The 19,624-nt window shown below is 35.2% G+C and overlaps 3 protein-coding genes across 3 annotated transcripts; 1 reads left to right on the top strand and 2 right to left on the bottom strand.

Moving 5' to 3' along the window:
* The first annotated feature begins 1,483 nt into the window (after nt 1-1,483).
* Nucleotides 1,484-8,491, top strand: LOC104897633 (uncharacterized). Its single transcript, XM_010684562.4, has 16 exons — nt 1,484-1,689; nt 1,776-1,851; nt 3,132-3,263; nt 3,658-4,015; nt 4,102-4,191; nt 4,295-4,374; nt 4,890-4,965; nt 5,052-5,228; nt 5,795-5,899; nt 5,983-6,078; nt 6,181-6,273; nt 6,378-6,413; nt 6,498-6,539; nt 7,021-7,139; nt 7,238-7,364; nt 7,956-8,491. Exons 1-16 carry the CDS (start codon nt 1,614-1,616, stop codon nt 8,112-8,114), a joined length of 1,842 nt encoding a protein of 613 aa, XP_010682864.2. The 5' UTR covers nt 1,484-1,613; the 3' UTR covers nt 8,115-8,491.
* An 835-nt stretch (nt 8,492-9,326) lies between these two features.
* LOC104897632 (TLC domain-containing protein At5g14285) lies at nt 9,327-10,668 on the bottom strand. The gene has a single exon (XM_010684561.4). The coding sequence runs from the start codon at nt 10,307-10,309 to the stop codon at nt 9,539-9,541; it is 771 nt and encodes a 256-aa protein (XP_010682863.3). The 5' UTR covers nt 10,310-10,668; the 3' UTR covers nt 9,327-9,538.
* Nucleotides 10,669-12,132: 1,464 nt separating this feature from the next.
* On the bottom strand, nt 12,133-19,144 carry LOC104897631 (3-oxoacyl-[acyl-carrier-protein] reductase 4). Its single transcript, XM_010684560.3, has 11 exons — nt 18,648-19,144; nt 16,608-16,750; nt 16,196-16,249; nt 15,403-15,483; nt 15,263-15,308; nt 15,082-15,176; nt 14,963-14,995; nt 14,741-14,875; nt 14,562-14,655; nt 12,952-13,034; nt 12,133-12,480 (listed from the first exon to the last, which is right to left on the bottom strand). Exons 1-11 carry the CDS (start codon nt 18,811-18,813, stop codon nt 12,448-12,450), a joined length of 963 nt encoding a protein of 320 aa, XP_010682862.2. The 5' UTR covers nt 18,814-19,144; the 3' UTR covers nt 12,133-12,447.
* Nucleotides 19,145-19,624: the final 480 nt, after the last annotated feature.

Here is a 19,624-nt window from a genome sequence, read left to right as displayed (position 1 = left end):
TTGAAGGGGCAGAACCGTCACAGCACTGTTACTAAGGAACAGTAGCTTGAACTCCCCACTTTTTAATGGGTAATGGAAATGGTATCTCTTCCAAGATACACTTTTCAAAGTATTTTCATAGCGATACACTCAAGACGCACTCAAGATCCCCATTGTTGGGTAAGAGGTAGCTCTGTATTTTCTCTCTCCTTGAAGAATTAGTTAGAGAGCCCCGTTCTATATGCTCTTAGAGTAACCTCCATATGTATCTTTATCCAATAAGGGGACACTTGAAAACTTTGATGTCCCCCTAAAATACATAAAATACTCCTTTGATATTAATGCTTACATTGTTAAAAAAAACTATCATTGTTTTAATGATGAAAGAAATTTTAAGAGCTCCTTTTTCTACCAAATTATGTTTTTCATACAAATACATCAACACATGCATCTCGTAAACACATAACGAGTTATATATCAACTTTTTATAATTTTCACTATAACTTTATAATAAAAAAATATCAACAGTTAAAAGTTCACATTTGGCAAGTATAAAAATCAAGATGCGTAAATAAAAGAAATAATACATGGTAGTTGTTTACAATGAGTTTAATCTGGGCCAAATACGTTTAGGTGATAAGTTATTAGTTATTGCCATCGTAGATTCAATTTGGATTGTCCAATCAAATGCTTTTTTTTTTTTGGATTGAACTGAATTAAAATAAAATTAATTTGTCTAAAAGTCTTGCACCTCTATTCAGTAACGCCTGAGTCACAACATCAAAGTCTGACCCAAATTGAGCAAAGGCGGCCACTTCGCGATTGGATTCGAACCAATATCTCCGAGCGACTTTCCCTTCTATCATGGTGGGAAGACCGTGTTGCCCGGGATCTCGACACCCTCTCGCCTATCGGCAAGATATTAGCCTTTATTATAATTGAACCAAACTAAACTTAATTTATCTATAGTGAATTGAACCGAGAGAAAACTAACTAAATCGAACAGAATCTGTCTGAACTTACTTGAACTTGTCTAAACTGAAGTGAATTTTCATTAATTCAGTCCAAAAGACACAGAGCCTAAGTCTATACTCTATTATGTTCATTGCGACAACTTAATCAATTCTAATTACAGATAATACTAGGTCAAGTCGAGTAAAGTTCAGTTCAAATCGAGTAAATTTCGGATCAGATCGAGTTCGAGTTATCTAGTTCAATTGAGCCACATGATTTTTGTGGCCAAGGGCCTCTTCTCCCTAGCTTATTTTCAGTTCAGCTCAATTTAGTTCAGCTCTGGACAATACTTTTACTCTCACATATCACTATTCATTTCAATTCAATTCAATTCAATTCAGTTCAGTTTAATTTAGTTCAATTCAATTCATTTTAGTTTAGTTCATTTCAATTCAGCTGTTTTATGCCGAAGAGAACATGCCCCATGGTTGCCAACCAAAAAAAGAGCCCATAGGCCATATGATAAGAAAAATTTAACACCTGTTTATTTACCCGGTTACGCACATCACCCTCAGAAGTTTCCCGCCATTATCAATATCTCTTTCCTCTTTATTCACTGCTTGAACTCTGAAAAAAACCCTCGAAATCGCAAACCCTAGAATTCGACGAAATCTCAATTAATGGAGGCTGAAATCAAAGCAGAATTCAATAAAAGTGGGTTCAACATCGCCGATGAAGATGCAGTTCTCGGAAAATGTAATCATTTCTCTTCTTTTTCCCCAATTTTTTTCGACTAATTTTTTTTCATTATTTTTGCTGTAATTTGAGTTTTATTTTTTCAGGTCTTACATTTTGTATAAATTACAAACTTACGCCTTCAGATCTAGTCTCAAGTTGGGAAGTCTACTATCTTAACAGGTCCTCCCATTTTTAATTTTTTTTGAATTTTTTATGTCTTATTGATATGTGAATTGGAATATGCAGTTAAATTGATCCTATTGTTGGTTCATGGGTGTACCCAAATTTGATGATTTCTCAAATTGAATAATCATAGAAAAGAAATTGAAGTTTTTGCAAGTTTATGATATTGATTTTTATGAAATCTTTTTTTAGTTTATAGCTCTTGAGTAAAATGAAGGTATGACATTGGAATATTGGATATTTATGATATCATTTGATTTTCTTAAAGGTGGCTTTTACAATATTAGGATTAGTCATTAGTCTTGGATGCTATCTATGATTCCGGGTTTCAAGTATGGTTTTTCCCGCCTTCTTTTGGACGCAGAGCTATGAGGACCACAAGTTCACCTAGAAGCTGAGCATGTTATAGTAGTGTTGCCTAAGGAACTCCCAATTTGTCGCTGAGATATGTGTTTTATGCGTGTATCACGTATGAAAAGTGTGTGGTTCTCCTTTTGCATGTATTTGTGCCTAGAAAGGGTATCATCTCGGAGTATCACCCAAAGATAGTTCCAGAAAGTGTGGGGTCACTGCGAAGTCAAACCAATGCATATGAAGGAAAAGGAATTTTGAATCAGAAATTGGAAAAAGAGAAAGAAAATGAACAGACATGCAATCCAATTTTCTTCATTTGTATATGGATAAGAGGAATTGAAGACAAGGGAAGGGAAAGGAGAGTGATTGATACAAATTCTTTTATTTGTATATGAATTGGGGAAGAAAAGGGAAGGGAAAAGTATACTAGCGATCCAGTCCCGTCCCCCCTCAACAATCCCAAGTAGAATCTCGATCCTGACAAACCTTGGGAACAATCCAATTTTCTTCCCATTTTATTTAATCAAACCCTTCCAGAATTGGAATGATGTGTGAAAGTATAAGCCCGCATATCCCCCCTTTTCTCGCTTCCTTTTTCTCCCTTCCCCTTCATCATTGCTCTTAAAACACGCCATAAGGGAAGGACAGGGAAATGTGCTGTATCCCTGTACACTGATAGTGTCATAGTCTCATAGACTTATACTAGATAGCAATTGAGCTGTTGCCCTCCAGATCAGGGGGAGTGAGCAGCAACAACTCGAGCTCACATTGATATATATGGTCTTTTGATGGACTAAAGTGTGGACTTTTTATGATTTAAGCAATAATTGTGGACACATGGTTTGCTATTTGTACCTCTACCGACTTATGTTCTAAGTGTTGTATATCTTTTGGCCCCGTTAGACTAAAATGCTGTGTCACAGGCAAATGAATGAGTCTACTGTACAAAATGCTGAAATGGATGGATTTCTTTTGCACCTACAAAATGAGCAGAAAGAAGCATTGATCAAGGAGGAGCCTGGTTTGCATGCGTATTCCATTCGTGATGTAGATATGTGAGTACCCAGACAATGATGATCTAATCATGCTCTACTTAAAATAACCTTACATTGCCTTTTCTTCACAAGATATATCATATATGTACATCTGAAGGTTTTAAGATATACATGTGAATCGGGTCATGAATTAGCTAGTTGTCTCATGTTGAAATATGAATGCCTTTTTTACTATTTAAGGCTGTCGTGTACAGCCATCACTAATCACTTGAATATGTCTTCCTAAATATCATCGTGCGAAAGAATGGAAGTATCTTTGATGTTGTACCAGAAAATTCCAAATCATGCGATCTTGAATTTTGAGGACTATTTGTCTTTCAATTTTTAAATCTTATTTTCCAGGTGATAGAATTCTGTTTATGTATATAACATTGAAGCCGAGCCTTCTGTACAGGATTTTGAACGAAGAACCAGACGATATAAAAGGTGTTCTAGACACCCCAACTAACAGACCCTTGGCTCGGTACGAAGAGTTAGGTGCTTCAGCACAAGGAACAACTGGAAACCTTCTCTCCTCCAGCAAGCAGTCGAGCATTATTACACCCTTTGGACAGAGAACCAACAAATTTGTGGTTCAGTTTAAGACCAAAACTGAATCTATTTCAGAAAATGGAAAAAAAGAATCTGAAGATGAAGACATGGGTGATGAATTTATTCGAAGGGCTCAACCAAAGAAAAGGTGCTCTTTAGTCATTCATGGATCCAAGCCAGAACCTGGTTGCAAATTTATGTATGATAGAATTGAAGACAGGGTACTTGATGCTTCTTGTAGTAAGTGGAATATCTATGTAACTATTGTACTTGATCAAACTCATATCATGGTTATTTGGTGATGCAGTTTGATTTTCTTGTAAACCGCATCAAAAAACATACGTCAGCATTTCTTGCTTCTGGACAATCTGAGGAAGACCCGACAGTGGCCTCACAGGTAATATAGCTTTTTAATACACTTGCATGTATGTAGTAGCTTCTCTATGTTGTTACTCCGCAATCTTGTGAGCATCTACTCATCTTATGGGATTATCTATCAGAAAAGTGTGTTTGCTGTTGGAATGATCCGTTGTGATGGAGAAGGCCGCCTAAATGAGAAATCAGTCACACTGCAAAGCAGGTACTTTGATGTTCATTTCCTATTCGTTATTTCATACAAGTTATGAAGGCTAAGGTGAAAAGAACCTGAAGATGCCTCCAATATAAACATTTAATTTACAATGAGTTCATATAGATTTTTGCTGCAAAATGGTATAAAACCAGAACAACTTGAGAATTCTTGCTATTTGTAGTTCTATCATTTAGTAGTTGCAAACGGCAGTATATGTGGTTTTATGAAAATTTGATAATTGCTCTCATTTATTTAGAAGTTAGTAATAAAATAAATTCTAACTGCATTAGAGCCATTGGCACGTGTCTCTATCTCTCTGATGACTTTAGTTTGCCTTGGTCATCGTTGTCAGTATCTTGATGTTGTGGCTGTGTTTACAACATACAAGTTAATGGGAAGACCAAAGCATACAAGATACTTTATGGAAGCTTTGGAGATGAGAAATACTAATATATTAGAATACTACTTAGACTTTAACTTCCATTGACCTTTTTTTGGCTGTTCTACTTCTATTGTTTTTGCAGTGTTGAGCATTCAGGAGGAGAACTTGTACGCCTTGAATTAGAAAAAATGGACCGATATTCCATCTTTCCGGGGCAGGTATTGATTAAAATAAGTTATGATATTGGTTTCCTATCTTTCCTTTGGGTATTGGAATTTAGTGAAGTATTGAAATTATTTTCTAGGTGGTTGGCGTTGTTGGAACCAATCCCAGTGGCCATTGTTTAGTTGCTTCAAAGTTAGTGGATACTATTCCCTTGTTGCCCTCTTCTGATTTGAATCCTCATCCTGCTAAGAAATTAGCTTTGGACGAAGAGGACCTTCCTAATTGTCAATCACCAGCAATGGGTGAACTATCAATGGTAAGAAAGTTTAGAACTTGAATGGATAGTTGCAACTGAAGAAATTTTTGCTGTATTCTGGTTTTTAACATCTTTCTTAGTGTTAAAGACGAGCACAAAACATTTTAAGTATGAGAAACTTTCATGACAATAAATATTCCTGTGCTTTAGTTTTGAGGTTCATAAGAAAAGAGGACTTGTAAAGAGGTCTTGGGCCTTGTTCTTTTGGACTGAATTAGCTGAACTGAAGAATTTTTACAAAATTCTCTGCCACAAAATATCTCCAAAGAACTTTGATTTCTTTTAAACCAAACCCTGGGATTTGTAGCGTGATCATGATCTCCAGATCGATAAGGTAGACTGAAAACTCCTACAATACTCGGTGAGTATATTCCAAAATTTCCTAATTAAGGGGTTATGAAGAAAAATGTGCTTGTCAACAACTATCAATATGTGATCACTATTTAGTCATTACGTGGATGTATAACGATCTTCCATCAGTTTATTATGTTCATAGTTCAAGCTTGTTGAGTGATAAGTCAGCCTTCTCATATTCCATTCTTTGCTTGCTGTACAAATTTGAGCAGATCATAGCAGCAGGCCCATTCACTACAACAGACAATTTGTTATTTGAGCCTCTAAAAGAGTTGCTTGCATTTGCAACTAGAAAGCAGCCACAGTTGCTTATACTAGTAAGAGCTCTAGCATTTATACTTTTGGTTCCTTTTTGAGAAGTTGAAAATGTATATGACAAAGTGTCTGACCTATTCATCAGTTGGGACCTTTTGTTGATTCTGAACACCCTGAGATTAAGAAAGCAACCATTGACCAGACCTTTGATGAAGTATTTGACCAAGAAATCACCAGAAAGGTATTTACTCTAGAGCCAGATTCAGTTGTTTTTGCAGCCAAAAGAGATGAACTGCTATGTATAAGCTTCAAACTAATCTCTCCATAAACATGTTTTTTCCAGTTGCAAGATCATGTTGAATACATGGGTTCTTCCACTCGCGTGCTTCTAGTGCCATCTATACGAGATGCTAACCATGATCCTGTTTTTCCTCAGGTATTCTTTTCCTTCGTGTAAATTTTTTTTGACTTTATTACTTCGTACTATATAGTACATGATTTCGAGATAGTATTTATATAAATTCCTATGTTGCTGTGCAGCCTCCGTTTGACTTGACTTCTGAGAACATAGACCAGGTAACATAAGATTTTCAGGATTTGTGTAATGAAGTTTCCTTTATACTATGACATACATACTGTATCACCTTTTTCTTATGCCAGATAACGAGTATCACAAACCCAGGAGTATTTGATGCAAACGAGGTTAGCTTTTGCTTTCTGCCGTCATATATTGCACATTTATGGAAGTAGATGGAACCATAAAATCAAAGAACCCTTAGTCTCAAGTTTCATTGCAATGAAGATGAGAAATGACTGATCATACTTGAATGTTTCTGTCTCTGCCTCACTGATCGAATTGGAGCCACAAAGAGCAATGATACTGGCAGGTTTGGACCTCCCAAGTCTAAGAGACCGCTCTCCAGATGCCACACTAGCTGAGCTGGCTGGCATCTGCTGTACAAAATACTGTTTTATTAACTTCTCTTTGGATTTAACTTTACATACTAAATGTGCTCTGACTCATTCCACCAAAAATGTGTTTGCATGTTTTTATCCTATTGGTTGATTAAGTTTTTGTAACATTGGATAATTGGGGCTGCAGATCTGATATGAGAAGTTCTATTACATGTAATTTAAAGGAAATCTGTAGAAGAATTTACCTTTCAAGGTTTTTGATATGCAGGTAAAGGTAGGATGCTGCACTGTAGATGTCATAAAGCATCTCAGTGGAGAAGAGATATCCAGGAATCTGTCAGGAGACCGTTTAAGCAGATTGGCGACCCATATTATCAGCCAACGCAGGCATGTTATGGCCTCTCTTTACTGGATGATTTTCTAGTTCATGTACTATGAATTTTTATTAATCAAACTTTCCTATTTGTTTTTTTCCTTTTTAATAGCTTCTACCCTCTATATCCACCAGCTGATAGTGTCCCGTTGGACTTCTCAATCGCTCCAGAAGCTCTAAGTATTTCCTCCATTCCACATATACTCATTCTACCATCTGACTTGGCTCCTTTTGCAAAGGTAATGACTAATGAAACATATATTTCTTGCTTCATTGCTCAACTCTCGGTGCACAAAACATGTTTTTAGTTGTCAAAAAAATGCAAGGAGAATAGGATAACTTTGTTTCCTCCCCTGTTTCCTATCAGTTCATTATAAGAGAATGTTTTGTTGGGGGTACACTTTCCTGGTATAATAGTTCTCAGTTTCCTTTGTTTGGTTTGATATGGATCAATAGGTGGAAAATAGTTATTCCAGGGATGGGAAACATTTTCCTTTATTAAAAGAAGAAATCCCACATTTTTTTCCTTATTGCTTACCTTTCTCTTTCTATTCATTTAATCTTTACTCTCCATAAACAAAGGAACCAATAAAAGGAAAACTAATGTACAATTGTGATTTCACATGGAAGATGTTTTCATTCAACCAAACAATATTAGTTGCTGTACTCATGTGAGCGTGAAGCCTTCCTCCAAAATTCAAAGCCATTAGGGTTTTGAAGGGTCTTTCAATTGAATAGTCCAAGGAGACTCTCCAAAGCGTCTTTATAAATTTGATGAGAATCTACTATAGTAATTAAATTCTACTAAAAATCTTGTCGGGAAAACACAGGTGCTTTCACTCAATGCAGAAGCCGAAGAACAAGAAAATGTTAAATGCCTATGTGTGAATCCTGGGAGACTAGCCAAGGGTATAGGAGGTGGTACATTTGTGGAGTTGTATTACCATGAAAGTCCAGAGACAGCATACGCATCAATCATTCGCATATAGGCCTTCCTCTTTAGGAACTGAAAGTTGAGAATTATCAGATTGTTATTTGCTCTGACATTCAAGGAAATCATCTGCGACAGAGAAGTTCAGTGCTGGAAGATCCAGTTTGTATGAATATTTGGTTGTCTGGTGCAGATCAGCTCTAAGAGATACAGAATTTCAGAACTAGCAATATACGGTGTTTTATCATCTGTCATTTACGCGGGCTAATGTATTTAGATTCTTAGGTTAACAGTGTTCATCACTTCATTGGCACATTTTATTCATGTAACATATCAGATTTACACCGTGATGGATTATTAGATCAGCAATTAGAAATTGTAATCTCATGTTTTCCATCCATTTATTTATAAAGATGCCAATTTCATCATGAAAAATTATGTACAGATCGACCTGGGCATTCCCAGGAATCATACATAGATCCCTATTTTACAATTACTAAGAAAATAACAATCTTTGAGGTAAATCTGACTCATATGCAAAAGTATTTCTCTGCATATTGTACTATATTGACAGAAGCTTCATCGTAAATTTTGTCGACCAAACACAAAAGTTCCAGAATCGATCATGTTTACTAGACAAGCACGCAAAATTTGCCTTCACCTTTAGTTTGCCAAGACATCGATGGCTCAATGGTAGTAGCTCTTAACAACCACCAGAGGTATCGAACAATTCCTCGTTATCAACAAGTTTTCAGATGAGAACTAGTCACTTTTATTATAATGAGAACTCATTATCTGTTTGGTAGGCTATAGTAAATGACAGTATTGACAATGAATTTTGGTGTAATTTTTCGTAAAAGGATTTATATGTCAATATTGCTTATTTGTTCTGAAACTACTTTAGAAGGTAGCATTGACTATTGATGAGCAATGAAACATCTTGAAGAAAAACACTTGTTTGGAGATGGAAATTTGCAGAATGAGCATTGGCATGAAATTTTATGATAAATTATACTATTATTTACAACCATTATCGTCATTTAAAACTGTCTACCAAAAGAATGGTTAATATCCAACCGTGAGCTACCTTCAAATTTCCCGCATGTGGATATGTTTCCTTCGCACAAGTAAAGATGATACTCTCATTTACTTATAATTAAGTAATGAACTAGCCATACTTTACATTTCTTTTGGTTTTTGTGTCTTCTAGGCATTACATAGTTCATATTGTATTCATTTTTAGCTTGTTTTATGACATTAATGCCATATAGAAGATAAGAAATATATGATCACTTTTGCAATTATCACTACACACTTCCAATAATATGTACTAATTTAATACAATTATACAACCTAATTTCCAAATACTATTTGATATTTGCATAACTTCCTATCCACAACTTAGTCCACAATGCTTTACAAACACAAAATCAACACTCACCAAAGATCAGATAGATAACTTGCTATTCAAGACACCATACATCATTTCAACTTTTTCTTTTTGCACATTTCTTCTTTGTAAAACACAACCCAATGATTCAAAATCCACAACAAACTAGCAAAGATACCAGATATAGTTAAAAGCATCCAAGAACCCCAAACCCATCTTGGAATCACACCATTCACAGCTCCACTAGCATACACAAATCCCATCTTCATCACAAACAGAGGTGCAAAAACACCTCTAACTACTGTATAGAATGTGTAAAAACCAGGTGACAGCAAGTCATACAACTCTTTCGCAACTCGAAAATCGGTCTTTCTTAACCTTGCCAAAGACCATACATTCTGCAATGGACTAGTCACCTCAGCAAGAACCAAGATGACCAATATAGCAAAAGCTCCATGATTGACCACAAACCTGCAAGTGCTAAGAGCAAACAAGGTGGCTAAATGATGGGCAATAAATGTTACATCACTTGGGTTAAAAACTATGTAATGAAAGAGGTCCATTATGAAATAACTTGTGCTAAATTCAAGCACTAAGTTTTGAAAAGGGGTGTTTCTTGAAGCAAAAACTGTTATTGTATTTTCTGAATTCTGGGTGTTTGTTGTTAAAAATAAAGCAAAGAGGGCTAAAATTACTGATGGGGTTCCATGAAAGAGGGATAAAAGACAACTACATGCATCATAACGATGTTTTGGACCCCAATTTTGAAAGATTTTGTGTGCTATAACATAAATAAATGCAAAGAAGATGAAAAACTGAGGAAGTTTTAAACCATAGTAAGAAGATTGAGCTATGATTTCCATGGTGTAAGATATCTATTATCAAATATCAAAGATTAAAGATTGAATGATTTTTACAGAAAAAATTGATTAGAATTTTGTATAAAAGATAAGAATGAAGAATGATGATGATTTTGACAAAATACACTACTGCTAAAATTTTTGACTTTTGGGAGTTTTTTTGTTGTATTTTTAGCATAAAAAAGTTGGGAAATTTGTGAGATAGAAGTGATAAAGATGTAATCTTTCATCTAAAATTAATGGGGATGATTGTTTGTGAAAAGGGTGCGCATAGAAAAGATAGATTCTTAAGAATCATTCAATGAAAAAAATGATAAGAGTCCCAAGTTGGCTTCTTGCTGTGATTGCTTCAACTTCAAGTGTTGCACACTTTTGGATTTAGAGTCTTCATAGAACTTTCAATCACTTTCAATTTGAAAATAATTTTCAATTTTGTAATTATTATATTCTGTTAGTTTCTTTTATTGAAGGGATATTCTTCCTAATTAATCTAAGGCCATATAATTAAGAGAGTTGAAATTTTGGATAAGAGTACTTAAGATATTATTTATGGGCAGGGCATATTCTTTTAATTGCATCAACAATAAGTTTGGTGGAGGATAAATCTAAAACGTAATACGAAATTTAGAGAAAATAAAAAGTTTTGTTATTAAAACAAGATACTAGATTAATAGCACAAAGTTGTATTCAAGATTTGAGAAGTTTACACCCTCAATTGTACGGGGAATGATAAACATCTAACAGGTAGATGTGTTAGATAAAGTTTCGTGTAAAAAATGTTGTTTGTGTATATGACATATATTGTTTGTGTTTTTTTCCTCTTATTTGTTATACGAAAAAAACAATATTTTTTCATACACAAACAACATTTGTTACAATATATCCACCTGTTAGATACAGGGGAGGCTTTTAGCATGTTCAATATGTTCCATGGAACATGGCCCCTTATTTGTGAGGGCCCCAAAATAGAGAAAATTCAAGTAGTAAAAAGAAAAAGTTTATCTACTTATTTGGACTACTTTTTTTCTTCATAATATGATTATGTGAAATATGGATGAGCTCTTACATTATTGAATTCTTCAAATACGAGATCGCACAGTGCCTCTATATAGTTCGAGACGGGCCTGGTTAGATATTTATCAAACCTCCATTTCTACAGATTTGTTATTTCATTGGTATTCAAGATTAACTACTGGTACTTGATTGATACTTTAAATTGGGAAATAAAGCTACGTTGGGTATTTAAAGTAACACATAATACGGAATATAAAAAAGTTAAGTGGATAGATTATATGTAAGGGAGGTAATTGACGCAAAGTAATTGATTTGTAAATGTGTATAAAAACACAAGACTGAGTATAATTAAGAAGCAACGATGTGTAGTTTATTGAAGTTTGTGATATAGTTAACCCAGGCTTGACTTAGTTTGTTAGTTAAATCAGGCATTAATTTGTTATATACTTCTACTATAATTTTTTTAAGGTAAGGAAAAAACGCCCAAATCGGACCGGAACTTCGCTCAGGTCAATCCGGCCCGGGTTTGCAGGCAAGGCCCTTTGGAAGTAAGGGAATCGTAAGAGGAAATCCCTACCCCCAAAGTGCTTCTAGTAGGGTTTGATCAAACCAAACTACTAGACCAAGTACTACTTAATACTTCTATTAGAATTAGTTGTAGTATAAATAATAAATACATTTTTGTAATACATAACACAACAATAATAACAAAATTCTCAAGCTCTTTGTCTTTCCTCGTAGCTTTTACGTAATATTCACAATGGTGTTTCCTCTCTAAATCTCTGATTTATATAACATAGTTCAAAAAGAAATGGATCAAAAAGGAAAGTGCGTAGATTAAAAAGAAACGAAAGGAGTACATTACAGCGGAAAGCTATTGAGTCGAAAAATATAATAATTCCAAATTATCAATTTCTAAAAGCAATAAAAAAGAAGATAAACAATTGACAGTTTGATGTTACATCAATAGTTCTTCTAGTAGCATTGCTTCTCCTTTCGGCCAAACTGCAGTGGTTCTTATAGAACAGTTAGTTACTTCGGCTTAGGCAAGAACATTTATAGGCAGTTTCAATGAGAATTTCGAGGCGCCTTCAGCCTCAATTTGGGATCACATTATCACAAGTATTTCACATAACCATTCCTCCATCTATTGTTAGCACCTGTGATAGACAATCAAAGGAGGGTAACTTTGAGAATTCAATCAACAGCTAAATTCAATATATGCACAAAATGCAGCTGGTTTAAAGCAGTGTTTTGTGGGTATAATCAATAATGTAGTTTTGCAGTTCAAGCTGCGCACTCGTTCTTTTATGTTCTAATTATTCGCTGTAGTCTATAACTTCAAAGACTAGGGTGGTATTTAGAAGCGAGTGTGTTGCATACTTTCATTGAGTAAGAAAAACATAAAGAGTTTTGCATCATGCATGTCAGGTAAGAAGCATAAGCTGGGAAGATAAGTTGACAAATTAGGTATAACAAAAAAGAGCATCCAAAAAGGGTGGATAGAACAAGAAAGAACGTTCAAAACATAAAGTGGAAAGAACAAAAGAGAACAGAGGGAGTACTTGAGCGGCATGATTATATGCGGGAAACATGTTAGATTTGAACAGAGGAGTAGAAAATCCACAAACCTGTCCAGTTATATAACTGGCTGCCGGATGAAGGGCCAAAAACTCTATTAACCCAGCAACTTCTTCTGGTTGGCCATACCTACCTGTTATGACAATCACACTGAGACAGGGCTTCTTAACAAAAATTAAATCAAATGTTCAGTCATGAATTTGGGTAATAACAGATGACAGCTATCTCAGCACAAGCAAAACAAAGCAAGCACATACATATCAGACAACAATGCCTTCTAGGTCAAAACCATCGGCTCATTATTAGCACTAAGTGTTTTCCATTCAACTATCTACACTTGATGTATGACTCACTTTGGGATCCTAACCTTCCCGACAAGGAGGACACCGGAAAAGGATGTATACCGTGAGTATCTTCTAGACGTTCATAGAAATAATTTGGAAGAGTATGCATCCACCGTTACATTAGGCAATTAGCCAAGCAAACTGTACAAGAAATAGAATCAACTAAACTGTAATATGTTAGCAAGCTCTGTCAATTCCCATTGTCAGCGATGGCTTCTAATTGAATGCCCAAAACGTAGAACTATCTCCACCACAAAGGTAAACTAAGCAAGGAACTGCCACGGAAAAGAATAGACAAAAGCTGGTTCCTTTCCAAAGGTTCTTCCCAGAATTTCGATCAAGATGGCCATTACCTATCTGATAACAGGATAAAATGAAGATGCCCAAACACAAAGTTCTTTTCCTAAAAGCTAATCAGAGGTTCTTATCAACTTGTTACTTGTTAGGTAAAATATTGATTTATAACAAAAGGTATATCTTTATATTTAGAAGTCGAATTGATCATCAGAAAAAGAATTAGGTCAACAATAAGGATACACCATGGAAAAACCCTAATAAAGTGATCGTTCTAGGATACTAAATTATTACAGCCTAGACTTCCTCTAGTTCGGGCTAACAGCCAAGGTCCTAATTTACTTGGTCATCTCTAATCCCTTCCAAAAACCAAGCAGAAATAATTGAAGCCCATCCCTAGAGGGGTAGCGTTTAGTTCATTTACAACCAATATATAAATAGCCTCAAAAAAGTGATCCCTCTGTCCGACTACAATTGGCAAAGATATCCCTTTTGATTGTCCCACTAGAACTGTCAAATTTGAAATTTCCAATAGTAATCACTGCATTTATCACTGAGAAGTGACATGTGTTTAAGTCTTACACAATAAAGCTGTTAACATCCAATACATCTTTTCTTGTATTTCCAAGGTTTGACGCATCAATTAGGATGGAGGTTAAAGCTACAAATGGCAGATGTTGACTGGTTTTATGTCTTTAGTCTCCAGACCTTGTGTCTTTCACAAGATTTTCCTACTAGATCGGTCTTTTATATTCTTCTGGACATGAGATTATTTTATCATTGCCCGGTTGATTAATTTTCCCAAAAGAGTGTCACCCAACATGGTCAGCAATCAAAATCCCAGAAGACTTTTAGGTTAACATTGTTTTCCTCTATGACCATCAAGCTAAGATATGAAAATCTTGTTAACGAAGTCAGAATATGAGACATAACCTTTGTGATGTCAGGAAACAGGAGGGGAAAGTTGGACTATCGTTTATGAGCATCCAAGTGCAAGCCTATGACAGAAATCTATTACATACCTAAAGGGATAGCATTCAAGAGCTTTTTCTCAATATCTTCCCCAAGCTTTGCAGTCATGTCAGATGCAATGAACCCTGGTGCAATGGCATTAACCTGCAATAAAGGAAGTTCAAAAAAGATTTGTTTTAACAACTGCCAACAAAAGCAACAGTTTCAAGTATGACTGAGAGAAATATACATTGATTCCCCTGCTTCCATATTCCTTTGCAACTGATTTAGTGAGGCCAATTACTCCAGCTTTCGCAGCACTGTAATTTGCCTGTCCTGCATTTCCAATTAGGCCAACTACAGAGGTTATGTTGATTATTCTTCCCTGGAGAATAAGAAGTAAACTTTTGATCAGAGTAAGGCAAGATCCTAGCTAGGACAAGAGGGGGGAAAGACAGGTGCATAGTGATACCTTCTTCTTTTTCATCATAATTTTAGCTGCAGCCTGCAAAAACACACACACATAATAAGAAAAGATTGAAAAATAATTAGAACAAACATCAGGAAGGTCATGAGGTTTTTTGTGTTTACCTGTGTACAGAGGTATACACCAGTAAGATTCAGATCAATGACATCCTGCCATTGAGCTCTCTTCATTCTCATCAGCAGTCCGTCCCTGGTAATTCCTATAAGCACCCAAAATCAGTTAAGAGGTGTGCAACTGATAATGTGCAATCTATCAAGCTAATTTTGGCATAAAACATCAGCGTACCTGCATTGTTCACTAATATGTCAACAGTTCCCCAAGCATCAATTGCCTGTAGGTAAAACAGATATCAAAAGTGAAAAAAATTAGCGAAAAGAAAAAAAGGCCAAAGAACAAAAGAAAGAGCAAATGCAAAGTATACTCACAGCTTTCATCATGGACTCCACGTCTGCTTCTTGTGAAACGTCACCTCCAAAAGTAAGAGCTTGCCCACCACAAGCCTCTACCTAGAAATAGCTTAGAATATTATCATAAGTTCGCAAACAGATTATTACAAGGAACAATAACGACAATATCATTTGACAACCGATAGACATAGAACCATCACACATTTCACAAGAAAGCCATCCAGGACTAAGGACTAAGGAGTAAGGAGCCTTGCAGAGGTATCAATAATGCAGTACTCAGGTGAAATCAAACAATGATAACAATCGTCGAAATAATCGATACACTAGCTCCTTAGCTTTTGAACACATTTTTTTCCATTTAGTAGTTTATCCGACCACCGAACATTGAGTTGCATGTACTAATATTGAGATGACCACAAACTATTTCTTTCAATTTAATGATCGCATATGAGACATAGAAACAGAACACATATTGATAGGTTAATAAAAAAAATTATACAATATTTCCTCCATCCTTGACGTGTCAATTCAGCCAATTTTCTTTGTTATGTATTATTTTGTCACTAGGATATCAAAGCAACATTACTTGTCATTTTGATGTGTCATGCAGTAGTACTTGTCAGTCTGGACTACAATGTAGTAACCGACAAATCTCTAATTTGTGTCCATTCTTTCAAAAACAACTTAGCAAGCAATGGAAAAAGTAAATCTAGCACAGTGCTGAGAAACAATTTTGAAGATTAACTACAAAAATGACATAACATTACTTCTTCCAAAAAGCATGATGGGAAAAAGTATACATCAACATTACCTCCTTGGCGACTTCTTCAGCTTCCTTTGATGACCTTGCATAATTAATCAGGACCTGTAACACAGAGAATTTCAATTATTATTGGAAGCAGAAAGGATCACTATATGATTTCATCTAAAAAAAACAAAGGAAAAATTAATAGTTTCAGAGGACACAGATGAATATAGATAGCATGATTCAGCGGGGGGGGGGGGAGTATTGGTATGGTACACTACACAGCAATCAATAGTATATTCTACATGAAACACGTTAACAACATTTCCACTGTTGAAACAGTAAGACTATAAGTAGACATCTATCATTAGTAAAAGAGCTAGGCCATTTATTGAACTTGGAAAATGCAAACATGATACCGTGTCTTACTTTGAAACCTTAAACCAGCTAGCCACACGAGAAAACAGAATGCATGTACCTTGCAGCCAGCTTTCCCCAAAGCTAGTGCTGTTGCTTTGCCAATACCTCTAGATGCTCCAGTAACAATAGCAACAGAAGCTTCCACATTTTGTGCCACTTCAATGCTTGGTTGTTCTACAATGGCAACTTGAGCTCTCACCCCTGTAGTATTACAATCCATAACTTCAATGATGTATCATCTTCTTGAAAAATACAATACATGGATTCAGAAAAATTATCGGATATGTATCTGTATCTTTATGGGGCACTTTCAAAAAAAAGATTGCATGTCTCCGACTAAGTTGGAGCCTATAGGTGGCTATCAATGACTGCATATCCAGCACCACAAACCGGTATCTGAAGGTGAAATTGAAGTCTTTATAACATATGCATGACTATACCATATAGGCTCTTGAAACCTTTTCCCCTTTACCGAATTGCATAATGTTTCTTGAAGGGGTAAAAGGAGGACTGATGATAAAATTGAAACTGAATTGAATCTAAATTTGATTGTCTCATTGTCACGTCGTAAGATATATAAAATTTGGGATTTTTTTTTTAATTGAATTGTTGATTTTCTTTTCTTTATCGTATATTATCAGACTAAAAACAAATTTCTTGAGCTTAAGAATCCCTACTCATTGTAAGTCCAATTTCAAAAACCGCTAACCCGACTCAAATGGACAAATTTCAGCAAGAAGGTGGACAATGAAATTTCCCTCCCTGCTAAAATGACTTCAGTGAATGAGAAGGGGGGAAAATTTGAACTAAGAATATTTACATTGGAAACAAGACAAAGCAAGGAAAGCATTTGGGGTATTCTTTCATATCACATCAATTATACATAATTTAACCTACATATTTGTACATGTAATATTTACAGGTGTCCAAATAGGATCTCCACCATGTTTTACAGAAAGGAAAGAGGAGGAGGTTCATTTGCATGCCTTGTTGTGTCTTTGTCCTAACTCTTCAGAACTTTATAAAAATTTGTGCTCTTCTCTAATTTTGTACAATGATTAGACATAAAATGGTTGCCATACGTGCTTCTTGTGACTACTCTACATGTCATTCCCTGCTTGTAAGGCTACCTTAATCTACTTCCCTTGAAGGCGTATAATATCCTTTTATTTTATCTAGTTATACTTATCATGAGTGGTGTCCCCAACCTCAACCCAAATTCAAGCGTAAAATAAAGAGTAGAAATTGATCCAGCTGAAGGCACATCTACCACAACTCCACAAGGAAACAAAGGACTCAAGAACTGAACCTTGGGAATGTAACATTTAAGAAACAAAGTCATCGACACACTTGGTGTAATGCTGCACAATATCCATTTGCTTTAGATTCATTGGCTTAGCAGTAGCTTTTTCTTCATAAGAATCTATTCTAGAGGGATAATTTTCATATGAAAGAAACCACATGTTTGGGAAATGAAATTCTCTTACCATCATAGTTGGGATAGCGTATCAACATTAGAATAGAACTTACTTCCTCAGTTCTAAAATAAATGAAACACGTCTCTCAGAAAGCTCACATAAAAGAGAGAACGGTTTCACTTATTTCAGAACGGAGTAAGTATATACAAATTTATCACCATATTCCAGTCACTAATGCCTATCAAACAAGTCGATAATTTACGACTCTAATGTATGATTATGCCTGCTTGCAACATCATACATTACTATCACAACCCCACACCATCTCCCCCCCCCCCCCCCCCAAAAAAAAGAGAGAAAATCTCTCCTATTGACTTACTTATGTCAACTAATCAAAAATACTTCTATGACAATCAATCTCTATAACAGCATTAGAGCAATTTCTTCTAAGGTATTTATCCTTATTAACAATACTAACAAATATTTAGAGAAAACCCAACAAACAAAACACACCAACACAGTACTACCAAGAATCTCACAAATTAAGAAATTACATCACAAATAAATCAAAACCCAAAACATAAATATATGAAAAAAGTATAATTGAATTTAAAAAGACAATAACATAACAAAAATAAGAAATTAGATTGAAAGAAAAACTAAGGAAAAAAATGAAGTACCTGAGGAAGTAAAAGACCTGAGTGATCTACATTGAGAACCCACATAATTGTGGGGCTGAAAAGATCCCATTTTTTGAGGAATGTAATTACATTGTCTGAAAACAGAGATTTTCTGGTCACCGGAAGAACTAAGTGGCTTGAAAAGAGCTCCAGAAATGGCGGCCATGTCTTGTTTTTCTTTTCCTGTGTCTCTCTCTTCTGGGTGTGTTTGTTTGCACGTAAGGTGTTCGAGAAAATGTCTGAAAGAAATAAGATTTGGTTATGTAATATGTAATTATGTATGTATGTATGTTAAATTGTTAATGTAGTAGTGTGATCTATGATGGAAGAAGTGTGGTGGTGGTGCTTTGGAAATTCCGAAGAGATGAACAACTACAAGTGTGGCAGTTTGTTTATGTGTGAGTGTGACGATGAATTCGATGTCGAATGTTAATTTTCCTGGTTTTGGTGATCGACTTTCCTTTGGTTTTACCTGCTTTTCCTTTGTACTTGTCCTAACTTTTAACTTCAACTAAAATGCTATTTTGTGTCTCTGGGAAAATTTATACGGTTAGTTTTGTAAGAGACCGTCTATTTTCAATTTAAATGAAACGGCCTACGTTTAATATTAAGAAGAGAATATATCATCTTTCTTTAATATAGTAATTAGTTTAATCTATTTATGTACTAGTTGAATTTATTCATTAATCATATTATTGGTTCAATGACTAGTTTAAGGTATTAAGTGACTAGCTTAATCCATTCGGTAAGACTATCGGGTTATTTTTGAAATTGTCTATTGTAGTTCGAGAATCAAATAAAACAAAGGGAGGAGAGACTAAGGATGACTAGGTTAATGTGAGAAGTCTAGGGATAATGTTGGATTAGAGCGAGATGAAATAACCTTTGTTAGAAGAATGAAGACTTGAATTTATCTAATTTTATGTTAAAATTAGACCGTATATCATAACAATATTTTGTGTGTTCTAGAAAAAATT

Source organism: Beta vulgaris, chromosome 6 (genome assembly GCF_026745355.1).
Source record: "Beta vulgaris subsp. vulgaris cultivar EL10 chromosome 6, EL10.2, whole genome shotgun sequence".
Lineage (NCBI taxonomy): Eukaryota > Viridiplantae > Streptophyta > Magnoliopsida > Caryophyllales > Amaranthaceae > Beta > Beta vulgaris.
Note: the sequence above shows the minus strand (reverse complement) of the source record. Positions and strands in the feature narration are given on the sequence as shown.